General features: G+C 40.0%; 1 protein-coding gene across 25 annotated transcripts in view; it reads left to right on the plus strand.

Moving 5' to 3' along the window:
* The window catches only part of LOC102936729 (cohesin subunit SA-2), a 159,679-nt gene that overhangs the window by 28,350 nt on the left and 116,977 nt on the right, over window positions 1-14,352 (plus strand). For all 25 annotated transcript variants that reach the window (XR_006287816.1, XR_006287817.1, XR_006287818.1 and 22 more), the window contains exons 9-14: window positions 153-357; window positions 2,318-2,469; window positions 3,902-3,975; window positions 4,633-4,756; window positions 10,526-10,624; window positions 12,035-12,114. Coding sequence is in view for 19 of the 25 variants with exons in the window: in XM_043537724.1 (XP_043393659.1) it covers window positions 153-357; window positions 2,318-2,469; window positions 3,902-3,975; window positions 4,633-4,756; window positions 10,526-10,624; window positions 12,035-12,114 (734 nt within the window). In the remaining 6 variants the exon portion in view is untranslated. The remainder of the gene's footprint in view (window positions 1-152; window positions 358-2,317; window positions 2,470-3,901; window positions 3,976-4,632; window positions 4,757-10,525; window positions 10,625-12,034; window positions 12,115-14,352) is intronic.

The following is a 14,352-nucleotide window of genomic DNA, read 5'->3' on the forward strand; positions in this document are numbered from 1 at the left end:
TGGCACTGATGAGAATCTCACTTGACACCAAACTGAAATTACATATTTCTTCACTGTTTCAGGTGGGAGAAATGCAGGTAGTAAACAAGCAGCACAAATGAAAAGTAAATGAGACTTTCAGTTTTTATAATTATTTTTTCCTTCTAATATAGGACAGTGGAGACTATCCACTCATCAAACCGGGACCCTACTGGAAGAAGTTCAAGGCCAATTTCTGTGAGTTCACTGCGGTGCTAATCCAGCAGTGTCAGTACAGCATCCTCTATGATAGTTACCTGATGGACACAGTCATCTCACTGCTTACAGGGCTAGCAGACTCCAGGGTCAGAGCATTCAGGCACACCAGCACTTTAGCAGGTAAATACAATTCACGTTGCTGTTGCAGTTTTCATCAGAGACTGTAGGTTTTGGTGACTCGTGTGTTTACAAAACTGATCAAACGTAAAAAGGACTGTAAGCTTTCCAAGGCAGGAATGGTCTTCCTTTGTACATTAACAGTGCCTAGCACGTTATGGATGCTACCGTAGTATTAATAACCTCCTTCTGCATATGTATGTTGTTAGAGGGCTTTCCCTTGGTTCTTGTCAGCAGACAGAAAGCAGAAGACCAGAAGTCCGAAGTGTAGGCAGTGTGATGTTTATTGGGGTTAGTTCCAAGCAAGCATGTCCATAGCTCTACATGCCGGCAGAGTCTGTTTCCCAGTGTTCCGTTCCCAGCTCTGACACCGCAGAGCATTTACCCCACATCCCCCTTCCCAGCTCTGACACTGCAGAGCCTTGCCTGTGTCCCAGTCCCTATTCCCACCTCCTCCTCAGCAGGCCAGAATATACCTGCAATGCATGCCCACAGTCCCACCCCTTACAATTTGGTCTTTTAGTGTTATATACCTCACACCCCAAAACCCTTTTGCCCCTCCCGACTGGTTGCTTAACCTGGCCTTAAAATAGGGGTTTAAACAATCTTAAAGTGTGTTCTCGAGTAACACTTTAACTGCTCTTATCTGTTCCCATTGTACTAACAAACCCATCTGACTAGGCAAAAGCAACATACACAATCTTTGTCCTTTATTTACACATATTAGTATAAAATATAAAAGTATTAAAGGTCAAACCCAAAATTCTATCCAAGGGATAGCTCAGTGGTTTGAGCGTTGGCCTGCTAAACCTAGGGTTGTGAGTTCAATCCTTGATGGGGCCATTTAGGGATCTGGGGCAAAAATTGGGGATTGGTCCTGCTTTGAGCAGGGGGTTGGACTAGATGACCTCCTGAGGTCCCTTCCAACCCTGATATTCTATGAAACAAGCCTATATACTAGCATGTGTGAAAGTAATTTGGAAGCATTGGACATGATAGGTATCCTGCTGGCTTTAAGAAAAGCACAGGTATTTAAAATATGTTCAAGAGTATCTCGGCACCCCAAAATTCTTGTTTAAAGAGGAAGCTTGGAATGTAGATTATCTGTAAAGTAGATCAGTTGCATTTTAATATTTAGCAAAATCTTTTGTAACAGCTGAGATAATTAACTTCAGAATTCTGCTATGTACTGGAAGTTATGCATAACTTAGTTTTCTGTCACTAATTTTCCTTCCATCCCCACTGAGTGAATATAATTAATATAAAAGGGAGGATCTTAAAACTTATGAGGCCTGTCCTAAGAAACTTGTCATTCAAGAGGTTTTTTATGATACCCCTACTAAAATGAATACCTTTGTAGCTTGCTTCTCTTGCACAGCATGACAGTATCTAGGTGAGTTTATACTTTTAAAAAAGCCAACAATTGGTCACAGCACAGCCCCTTCCCTCCTGCCCTCCCTCCCCCTTTTTTTTTTTTTGCCTTTGCCATCCGTGCCCACTGACAAATGGAAATCTAGCTGTTGGTCTGAGTCAACAAAAGTAGACACACTTTATATGGTTTCATAAAGACCATCAGACTCTGGCTCATGTGGTCCTGAGCTCTTGCACTGATGTTACTACCTTTCTTCACATCTGAGGAAGGCACTTATCCTATAGCTCTAGATTGTTGTCCAAAATTAAGGAGGAAATCTGCAACATGCAACATCACCTGGACCAAAAGAAGTATTTCACCAGGAGTAGAATAAAACACCTCTGACAACCCTTTTGTTTCCAAGCCAAGTAGTAAATTTAAATGAAATATTACCCCAACATCTGTTTTTTTGCTGCTCCTACCTTGGATTGTGATCTTACAATTTAAGCAGGGTTGACGTTGATCAGTACACTTGTTTTAACATGTTGAATATACTTTATAATGTGTACCGCTGAGCTAAGGCTTACTTATTTGGTTTCTCTTCCTTTTCAGCGTTGAAGCTTCTGACAGCACTTGTAAGAGTAAATCTAAATCTTGATGTCAACAAATGTAACGCTCAAAGGCTGTATCAAGTGGAGAAGAACAGGATTTCTGTCAAGAGGACCAATCACAGACTGGACCAATTAGAGAGAAAAAGGAAAGAGGTGGGTCAGGTTTGTTATTTGGGATGGGTGAAGATGTAGTAATAGAGGTGGCTCTTTTCTGGCTGCTGACTTACACATGTTTTTCTCACGCTTGTGAAATACAGGAAGGTGATATTTGCTAAGCATCATCAATGATAGATTGCAAAGCAGTTCTCACTTACCAGGTTCAGTGCTATACTGACAAGCACTCCAGACATGTCGCACACAACTGATCTGCGTTTTACTACTTGCTGTAGCCATTATGCAGCAGTAGAGTGCGTAGTATTCTTTGAAGTCTCTGTTTTGATGATAGCCTCTCAAAATTGGGGATGTGACTAGCTGGTGAATTGGCATTTCTTCTGTGCGCATCTGGTAATTTTTTCATGTCTATTCATACACATGCATGCACACACAAAACTGGGCTCCCACAAACCATGAGCCAAATTGGTCTTTGCTCAGATTATACTCCTGAATTAGACCAACGATATTGGAATTTATCACTGTATGAAAAAAGGATTCTTAAAATGCCATGTGACCACAATTTAAATTATGGCTCATTTCTCTCCTGCTGCCCGGACTCCATTATTCCTTTCCTGTCACCCAGACAGCCTCGTGACTCTCCTACTGTCCATGCAGCATCCTGCACCATGGAAAATTATCTTTTAGGTGCTGGCATAGTTTGTTGCTGCACAAATGTGAGAGAGAGTCCCCGCCCCGCTAAGCTCGCAACCAAGTACCTCCGATGTAATCTTTGAACTCCGTCATGGGTACAATTGTTGTATTTGTAAGAAGAGGCAGCTTCTGTGGTGAAAGGTGGCTAGGTAGGACAGGAGAGACAGACTAGGGCAAGTGTTAGCTTCCTAATCCCAGTCTCTTGGGCAAATCAGAGGGAAGACGTGTGGGCTGGGAAATTACTTGTCACCTTCATGGTACCTTCATTAAAGAGAAATGATAGATTATGACTAAATGATCTATTGTCTCTGAAGACCTCTACCGAGTTTTCAGGGCTTCGTCAAGGTGCCCACTGGACTACCTCATCCAAAGGTATTCTGGGGTTTTTCCAGCTTCTGACTTTTCTTCTACCATATGTCCAAGTGTATTACAAAGACAACTTAGACCTACACATGCAAACTAATTGTGTAATGGCATGTATCATTCCTTCTGTGTATTGCTAGAACAAGGTTCTTTTCCTCAACAGTATATTATATGAAGTATCTTAGTACTTGGATTCATAGTTGAAATCCAATGACATTTCATTTTGATATAGTTGCACCAAATCAAATCCCTAATGTAGACAGGATCATTTTTTTTGTACTGATGAATTGTGCAAACAGTAAGGTTTGCACCCAGTGTAACAACGTGAATGTGGTTACCTTGGTATGAATTTCCTGCAATATAAAGGGGATTTGTCATATTCCCTACTTGGAACTTTCAATTTTTTTGGTATTTTCAGTATGAACAGAAACCGCTGGAAATAGAGAATATGATGAATGCTATTTTCAAAGGGACATTCTTACAGAGATATCGGTAAGAATATTTATCATTTATATGCTTTTGAAATAGCACCCACAGGCCTTAATCAAGACTGGACTCCATTGTGCTGCATATTGTACTAACACATAGGAGCCCACTGTCACTTCCCTGATGAGTTGACAATCTAACTTCCCTCACTGAAAAAAAGAATAGGAAGGAATAAAAATAAGTCTGTACAGCATACATGCATCCCATAAGAAAATCTCATGCGAAGTGTCCCGGTTAAATCAAGATGAATATCCAAGGGACAGTAAAATTTTCTCTGAAAAAGCACATAATACTGAATTATTTGAAAGAACCCATTTAGGCTTAGAAAGTAACCCCTTCATTATGTACACTCATTCTCCACTCCTTTGCTTCTGCCTTCTGGCTACAGACTAATAAGTTTATGGTTGAAAGACCTTCCAAACCCTCAAAATAATTGCAACTTGTGTAGCTAACAGAGTTTTTTTCAAACACTAACAGATTCTTTGTAGGGGATTTGTAGATTAAAGACATGTTTAAAAGTTATTGAATGGACACTTAAGATGCTACTCGGGATTGCATGTATATCTGCAACTCTTGATCTCCTGCTCGGAAAAGCAAATAATTAACCTGGTAACTTTTGGGTATTTATAAATGTGTTTATAACACAGTTTTGTAATTTTACAGTGATGTGATTCCTGAGATCCGGGCTATCTGCATTGAAGAAATTGGCAGCTGGATGAAAATGTATCCCGATACGTTCTTAAATGATAGTTACTTGAAATATATTGGATGGATGCTGTATGATAAGGTGAGGATTTTCACCTCCTCCTCCCTTTATCTCCCACAGAAGGAAAGTTAATTCAAGATTTAAAAAAAAATTGTTCTAAAAGTTAAAACAACTTAGAGTTATATATTCTTACATGGTCAAAAAGTCTCCCCTCCTCCAATACTATGTTTTATTTTAAAACTCACCTTACACCACTAAGTAATAGAAAGCACTTACTTTTATCCATCCTATGCACAAAGCTGTGTGAAAGTGTGCGGCACTGATCCATGGTGCGTGTATGTATAGCTTTGCTGGATGTATATGTATGTGACCTTGAGCAATGTTTCACTTTATTGGGTAAGTTGACTTTGAAACCTATCCTTGCTAAGTGGTGACATGGAATACATCCTCTGTATGTACAATTTTAGAGGTAGGGTAAACGTCTGTTTTAAGATTGACAGTTGTTACTTTGTTAAATTATATTATTTCATAGAGAGAGACAATAATACTCTTTATTTCTGAACTGGAAAACAAGTGGAGCTATAAGAACATTTGGAAAATATTATTTAAAATCTCAACTATTTTGTTATAGTTCAGTTTCTTTTAATTACCTCTTACATTCCTAAAATCTTCCAAATAATGTTTTGCTTTCCCCTCACCCCCAAGGCTTTTGTCCTTTTCTGTTTAGCAGTTTTCCTGTTTTAGAGCAGAGATGAACTTAGTATGTCTATCTTTTTAGAAGTTAACCTGTAAACATATTTTTCTCAAATTTACCAGTGTGTGCTTAATAGCCTGGCAGAGGCAGTATTTGCTGTGAATGGTTAATTACTGAGTATGGTACTTTACTTTTGTGGGGCATCTTTTAAAATAAATAAAATGAGTTTATATAGCTCCTGTATAAATGCCAAAATGTCTTTTCTTTTGCATCAGGATTATATGTGATGACACATAGTTCTTTGAATAGAATATTAGTTAACTGCAAAGCCAGCAGAGGGTGCACAAATCACGTTGTTTGTGTTTCATGCTATAACTATATAAGCAGTGGTTAAACTTCTTTAAAAGGAAACTAACTTACCAATAACAGCCCCCTCTCCCACAAAGACTTTTAGGGCACATTTAAATAGCAGGATTCTTTTGGCAGCATGTACTGTACATACCCACGTAACCCCTCTTCCATGGGTATACACAGCAGAGTGAGTAAATGGTGAGACATGGATTAAGTCAGTAGAATAAAGACATGCCTGAAGGGTGTGGGTATGAAGCCGAGTACATTCCCTACACGTTTTCTACTAGCCCAAACTTTGCCTTCCATTTACACTGCTTTTTTAGCAGAGTAGTATCCTGCTACTGCAGCCTTTCTCTTCCTCAGCAAAAGACTCTGGTAGTGGGGAAAGGTTATGTCAGCTCCCTGCTGCTGAAGGCCTGCTCCACAGAGAGGCTGGGGTCAGTGGGGAAAAGGCTCAACCGTTCCTCATTGCCTCCCCCTGCCAAGGCCTTTCCTCACCGGAGGGAAAGGCTCTGGCAGTGGGGAGCAGCTGAAGCCTTTCCCTGCTGCCTCCCCTCTGCTGGAGCCTTTCTTTGACATGCGTAGCAACACACTGCAGTGAGGACACTTTTCCCTGTGGTGTGTAGCTAGATGTGCGCTACAGGGCACTGAAGGTGGTATGTAGTGTAGATGTAGCCATAGAGTCTAGAGAAGTTTCTTAGATCAATCATAGCAACTTTTTAAGGTATGGCCGGTTGAGAGATCTTTCAGATTACAAACACAGAATTTCCATTTTTCCCTTAGAATATGTGACATTGCTGTCAGTGCAGTACAATATGAAAATTCTAGAAATTTGGTGTCTTTGGCTAGAGCACAGAACCCCATCTGCTGTCTTTTACCGGAGACTGGAAACAGCTGCTTTTTTAAAAAAAGAAAAAATGTTTGTTAACTGGAAGCAATCACTGTAGCAAAAACTAAGTGAGATAAAATGAGAAGGCCTCTGGATTTCATCTCCATCCAGTTGACTGATTACAATACCAATCTTGCATTGCGGTACTGGCTTTAAAAAACATACTGCAAGCTATTCCTTCCCATTTTTGTGGGGGAGGGTGTACCCAGATCATTGTCATTTGGGAATATAGTTCCAGAGACATTTGCCAAATAATTTTAGGGCCCAAATCTGAGTAACCACAAAATTGTTTTAAACTACAGGAAAATGTAGCCCAGATAACCCGTGGCATTCTAAGTATAGACTAAACTCAGTCAGTCACTGGGAGGCTTTAAAAAAAAGTTTAAACACTTATTTGGTCTTCAAAGACTTATTTGCATGTTATGACTTATTTTACCCTTCTGATGCCATTTTGACATGACATATATATTTATAATGCAGACTTAATGCTGGCATAGAAGATATTTCCCACACCCAACTGGATGCCCCAAATCTATTTCTCTTAGTGGTACTGAGTTCAAAATAAAAAAAATGAAAAGTCTGTCTGTGTCCCAGTAAGAATTGTGAAACAATGTTCCGAAGGTGTAATTTTCTGCTGGAACAACTTCAGTAGTTAATTATTTCTAGAAGACAGGAATAAATGTTGCTTTTTAATACTAAATACAAATAATGCAAAATCTGGCAACAGCATTCAGTACAATAACTATACAGTTAACCCCTTTCCTAAAGAACTGTCGTCCCATTTCTCAAACTTGGTCCCCTAATTGCGCATTTTGACGCTCAAAGTGGCATTTTGATGCCTACAGTGAGTGTTTGGCTACTACGTATTGATCTGAGCAATTAGATGTGGAAGAAAAGAAAGGGGCAGGGAAAAAAATTCGTCTGGGAGGTGAGAGGGATGGAGGCTGAAAAATGGAGATGAGCAGAGGTGGGGTAGGTGAAAGGAGTAGAAAGGATGACTGATTTTCTAAGGAAAATAAAAGATGTACTACATACACACACGCTTGGGACATCCACATGTGTCAGCCTCGCTTTTGAGTTGTGTAGGGAGTTGTGTGATGCTTTTATTTCTAGAATGTAGCATTTTCATTAGGAAAAAAAACATTACAAAAATCTAATCCCTCTTGGAACAAAATGTGCTTACGTTACAGAAGAAAAGATTCAAGAACAAAACCAGTCTTGTGAGCCTTGCAAAACTAATTTGAGATCCTCTACTGTAAGGTGCTAGAGAAGTGCTAAGTAGGTAGATCCCCTTGTACTGAGGAGGAAGCTGAAGCACAGGGATGCAATGATTCTCTTGCTGCTTTGCATGGGAAATATGGCAGAAGTGGGAAAAGAGCTCAGATCTCCTCCTGACATCAAGTCCTGGGAGCTAACCACGAGATCATCCTTCTCCTGTCTAATTTCAAATTAGTTTGAGAAGTTGTCCATGACAGGACATCTGTGTGGTTTGACATTCCTTCTATGGAAACTTCTATGTCATGACATCCCCCCAGATGTCATGACAGTTCACATGTACATCCTGCAACAGTATCTCTGTAAAACTGGCATCTTATTCAACAGATCTACTCCCTGGATGTATTCTCAGTCCTAGTCTCTGGCTTCTCTGAACAAAAAAAGCGTTCACTATGTTTTAGTTTGGCAGTGCTGTGGGGAGAGTGAGCTGGGTTCTTTTCACAGATCAGCAGTATTTTAAACTAAGTTCCTGTTGCAGAATCAGAGAGACAAGAATGGTGATTCTGGTGAGGGAAAAGAAAAGAAGGCTTTATCTGTAGCAAAAAGCTGCTGAGATCATTTGGGAAGAATTTTAAATAATGGAAAAAGCAGTGCGGGATGAGTAAACACTCACTCTAAGGAACAGGAAAATGGAGCAGGAAATGTGGCTTAAAACAAAGGAAAGAAATGTAAAAAAGATGATGAAAATAATGGTAGTGGAGGTAAATGGATTGTTCATTCTTAGTCCCTAGATGTAGTTTCCTTAACACATAAAATACATGTAGGGTTAAACTGAGAGATTTGAGGTGGGAAGGGAGATTAGGAAAGGCAGGTGATATGGTTTTAGGAATTAACTTTTCCTATCTACAGACCTATGTTCCAATATTGTCTGACTGACAAATGCAAATGACAATGATTTTTCTCTGCTCCAGTCAATATCTGACCATCTGACACAACCAGCACAACTTAAATTTAGCACAGATGTAGTCTTTATTCAGGATTACAGCCCAGGAATGGAACAGTGTGGGGTGGGACTGGGATTGAGGTACAGTGGTTTTGCTGAGTGTGTTTATAAATTTGTACAGCTCTTGTCTGTGGTATGCCAGGTAGTAGTCAGTGGTAAGTAGCAAGTTTGGGCGCTCATCCTGCAAGAAGCTTCAACAGGTGCAGCAGTCCACCTGTGGAAATAGGGCCTTAAATTTTAAAGAGGTGAGCAAAGTTCAAGAAATGTGCCTGATGTATGTGAAGGTAGAGAAGGATAAATTAGATGACTTGAAAATCAGTGTCCATATTCTTTGGTGATCTTTCATTTTCTATTTCTAACTAAAAAGCATCTTACACAGACTCATTAGTCAATGCCTGCTGCTGCATGGCATCGTTTGCGTTCCGTCTTAAGCGTCTCTTAAGGAGAATGGGAAGTTTGCAGTAACGGATAGCCTCCTTGTAGGAGATCTGCACTGCTTGGGTTTCTTTTATTTTCCTGCCATGTTAGAGGGAGAAATGAAAAAAAAGAAATCTAGTATGAAGGAGATGATAGTGAATACAAGGCTGTAATTTATTGCAGGGGCTCTGCAGAAACCCTTTGCCATGAGAGTTCAGCAGAACTCAGTGAGTTCTGCTTTAGAGCCCTAGAATGACTGTCTTTTAATATTCTTAAAGGTTTTGACCTTTTAAAGTTGCAGGATTACACTTGAGGCATTTCAAAGTCTAGGAAAAGGGCATTCTTTTTATAGAACCATTGTGAACAGTAGTATTGGCTTACAGAGAAACAAATGAGGTAAATCTTTATAAAACTCATAAATATTTTTGGTATAAACCAACTATATTTGTTAGCCAAACAAAGAAGGGAACCTGAGGACTTGTCTACACTGGAAAATTGTATCATGCTAGAACATATTTTAACCAACATGAGCTCAGACATGTCTTAGCACTCAGGGTAGGTAAGGACTGTTGTATTTATCAACATGTCAGCAGGTTGTGGATAACCCTAGGAGGGAATAGAGGGGATTCTAGGATTAGTCACAGCCAGTCGATGTGATGTGTTAAACAGGACAGCTCTTGGCTACTCTGAGTGTTTTTATCTGAAGTAATTTATCAGTGTAGACTTGGCATGAGGGAGTCTAGATGGTGTAACATAAAACCTTCACTGGGTGCCCCAGCGTCAACGCGAACTCCGTCATGCTGACTTAGACTAGTTTAGTATTGTATAACATGCATACATTTTATCTCTGAGTTTGGCCCACTTAGTCTTGGGGCTGTAAGAGACTCTAAGTTGGTTTAACTCATATCTGAGGAAAGTGTTGCAAGAAAAACAAATAGCAGAAAGATATAAGTAGACCACCCCCAACTTTCATCTTCTGACACCCTGGGCATGGAATTATATGATCGTGGACTCCTTGCACTCCCATTGGTAATTGGTTATAATTTCTATGGGAGTGTAACATGAGCTTAGAGATCACCTCTCAGTTTGGCCCATTGTATGCTATTAGGCATATGTGACATAACTATAGATCTGTCTGGTAATGGAGATTGAGGCAGTTTTTGCTTTGTCCATCGTAGGCGTTTATAGGGCTCCCATTCCCATAGGATGACCACCAAATCATCAGTAAATAACATCAGTGCCAAAGATTTGTCACTTAGCAGATTCTTCTTTGTCTAACAGCAACCTGAAGTGCGGTTGAAGTGTCTGCTGGGACTGCAAGGAATTTATAACAGAAAAGAGCTGGTATCCAAAATGGATCTCTTTACTAGCAGATTCAAGGTAAATGGAAATACCATTTTCTATTTTTAAAATCCGGTTTGGCTAGCTACACAGGATCTGATATTTTGAGCAGAGTTGGCTGTCAGTCCCTTAGACAGGCTAGAATTGTTGGGTGGGGGAGTTTGTGGGATGTTGCTCTTCATTCATGAGAACATTCTGGTTTTGCTTTGGCCAACGAACAAAGTGGGGTTGGCAGGCTCTGCAGACAGCCATGTCCAGTCTCTTGGCCAGGATTCTTTTGGCAAGGAGTATTTGGCATCCCAAAGTCCCCTGTGTTCCTTTATCCCCCTCAAAACTGGGTTTGTATGTTAGATGTTGGATTGGGTGATTCTGCATAGATTGCTATTGGAATGTATGATTCTGTGCTGATCCAGCTTGACTCTGTGATCCTTGCAGAAAGATTTCCTATCCCCAGTCTGAACAAGTCAAATGCTAGGCAGTAAATGGATAGCTTTTGAGCATCTGTTGGGTGAGCTGAGCAGAGGCCATTGTGTCCCTAGTACACTGCACTGATCAAGTTGCCACGTACAGGCTAGTTCAGGCAGTCAGCACTCTACTTTTTAATGTTACCTTTGGTTGTGATTTCATCAGCTGTCACTAGCTAGCCTTGTCAGTACTTGGACAAGAAAACCCAAGGTGCTGCAGGAAGTGGTATTATGGCTCCATAGGTGGCACTCTTCCTTCGGAGGACTGAACCAGTGCCCCAGCTAGTGCATACTCTTCTGCTAGGCCTGCAGGTACAGTCTTTTGGATGTCACGTAAAACCAAGGACTTGGCTTTTCGTAGTCACTAAAAATCCCATGGCACTTTCTGAAAGAGGAGGCTCATAATTCTCATGTTTTAGCCAAGTTTCAATCTGAGTAAATAAACTCTGCTTACCTAAATTCAATCCATATTTTAAACAGTTTTACAGCAGCCCTCTGTACTTCTGCCCTAATCTGTGTAGTATTGCTGTGCGTTGTTAAACAGCCACGTGATCCAAAATGTACTTACCTTTTTAGCAGGGTTATGGCTTCCAGAATTTTTTCACATTTGAGTAGAGAAATGATTTATGTAACATTGTAGCTTAGAATTTATCCTGATTTAGCATATTGTTACTAATTGTTCTTCATTTACAAACAAGTGGCCAATCATTCTTAATTTGTGAGCTGCAGTCAGTTTCTTGTGGAGACACACTTGCATCTACACAAATTTCGTATTCGTCAATTAACTCAAATAAAAACGTAACATAATGATGGAACAACTTGGTGGTAAGCAAATTGCCTTATGTCTCTTAGGAAATAGTCATTGCAATACAAATAAGCCTGTTTGTTACTAGTGGAGATGATCTAACTGTAGCAAAATAAATAAAATAAATATTTCCAGAACAAAAAGTGTTACATCTTTTTATTGTCGTTTTACATCCATTAGGATCGAATTGTGTCCATGACTCTGGACAAGGACCATGAAGTAGCAGTTCAAGCCATGAAACTCTTGATGCTTATGTCACAGTAAATAATTTTTTTAATGTTCTATATTGTTTTAATGGCAACGAGACCCAGATGTAACCAGTTGAGGAATCCTTTTATTACTGATGATGTGCTCAGAAACAATTGTCCTCTGCAGGACATGGGTTAAACAGGATAACTGCAAGCTAAAAATCAGTTGGGAAGTGCGTGACTAAAGTTAGAATGGTACTTAAGAAGTATGGTTATCCATTATAACACATTCTGGAGAATCATGTTTATTTTATAAATGGTATTTTTTAAAATGTGGGACTAGTGAGATTTCTTTGTCCCTTTTTGTTTTGCACTTTTTAAAAATTTGTATAAAGACTCTGCATCCCATTGCAGATACTGGTCAGATTTTAAGATCCTGCAGGAGCCAAAGCCTCTGGTGATTCAAAGTATAAGCTGACTCCTGCATCTGGCCAGGGGGAGATGGCTTCCATACATGTACAACATTGCACAGTTGACCAGATGCATTGTGGGCTTTGCTTTTCCTCTGAAGCACAAGGTATTGGTCCCTGCTGGAGGAAGGATGTAGAACTTGATGGACCAATAATCTGACCTGGATATGGTAAATCTTACTCTTATTGAACCAGCGACATGGAACCCTGAGTGCTGACTGACTGACTGAATTGTGACTTGCTGAGGTCAGTCTTCAGAATGAGCAGTGCATGCGGAAGTTCGATAGGGATTATCTGCACTGGGAAACTTACTGAAATAGCTATTCCAAAATAATTGTTTTGGTGTAAGGCCCTGTGTGTTATTGTCTTTCTGGAGTAGCTATTTCAGTACATTTCCAAGTGTAAATGTGTCCTTATAAATCTGCTTTTCCCATTTCTTCTCGTCTGCTCCTCCATTTGTTGTGTTTCTGATCACAGCAGTGTAAGTCTCACTGTAAAAGGAGTGCACTTTTTTCCCCTATAAAGTGAGCAAGGCTTTTTTGTATCTATATTCATTTAAGGTCAAAAGGGATTTTATTTGTTCATACTTAAAACCACTTCTGTATAGGCATATAAGTCCAATGATTAGGCAAATTTATATTAAACTGTACACCAGGCCCACTGTAAGTATTCCCCCACTTGTCATTCTTGTGAAAGTAATTGTTTGAATCTGTGAAAGCAACAAAAGATGCAGGATGGTTTCTACCTATCTACAGACACTGGTACCTGCAGGCAGTTTTAGGGTATGCTGCATTTGGAGCTATGGGTTTGATTTGCAGCTTGTGCAGACATACTTGCGCCAGCTCTGATTGAGCTAGCGTATTAAAAATAGTAGTGTGGCTGTGGTAGCACAGGCAGTGGGGAGCCCAGGGCATGGCTAGCCACTCGAGTACATATGCTTGGGGTCCAGGCTGGTTTGTACTTGGGGCAGCTAGCCTCTGCTGCCCCTCGCCATTGCCCGTGCTTTCCTTCCTACGCTATTTTTAGCACGCTGACTCGATGAGAGCTAGCATGCGTGTGTCTGTGTGAGCTCGGAATCACACCCCTAGCTTCAAGGATAGACATACCCACGATTACATGAGGCCAGAGAGGTGAAATCTGCACAACTTGGATAGTAACTTTAATTTAGGACCTTTGTTTGCATTACAGTACCAGAATATCCTTTTGCACTGAAGTGATTATTATCTCCCTTGACACTCCGCCCATTTAGGTGGCATTACTCCAGGCTTACACCAGCCTATATATGGGAACAGAATGGGACCCATTGTATATGTTCATTGTTGACATAGCTTGCTTTTTTACAGGAAATATCATTGTTTAAATGACACTAATAGTAGGTAGGTTACCACTGCTAATATAAACACAACGACCACTTTGTATGACATTTGCTTCTCCATATTGCACAGATATTGCATTGTGCTTTGTTATAGCATCTATGTGCATAACATGTCCCTGTGCTAGGAAGAGTAGTGCACCATTGTTAAAATACAATGACTCTTTAAACCAGTTAAGGTTGCTCTTGTTCTATATCTGAACCAACAAGTGCTATATTGGCACTGCAGCTGTTTAGCTTCTCTGGCTTTATTGTTGGGTTCATGTTCTCACTAAACTCATGAATGCTAACTATAGTCAAAAAGTTTATTGATTGTCTGTGTTTTTAGGAAAGCCTTGTCTAAACAAAGTTTAAAATTAGATTTCCAGCACTGCGCAGTTCCTCCTAAGAAGTTTTCCAAACAACACTTGTCCGTTATAAAACATACTTCCTCATAAATAAAACGAGTGCATGTTTTTGTTGATTAAG

Source organism: Chelonia mydas, chromosome 1 (genome assembly GCF_015237465.2).
Source record: "Chelonia mydas isolate rCheMyd1 chromosome 1, rCheMyd1.pri.v2, whole genome shotgun sequence".
NCBI lineage: Eukaryota > Metazoa > Chordata > Testudines > Cheloniidae > Chelonia > Chelonia mydas.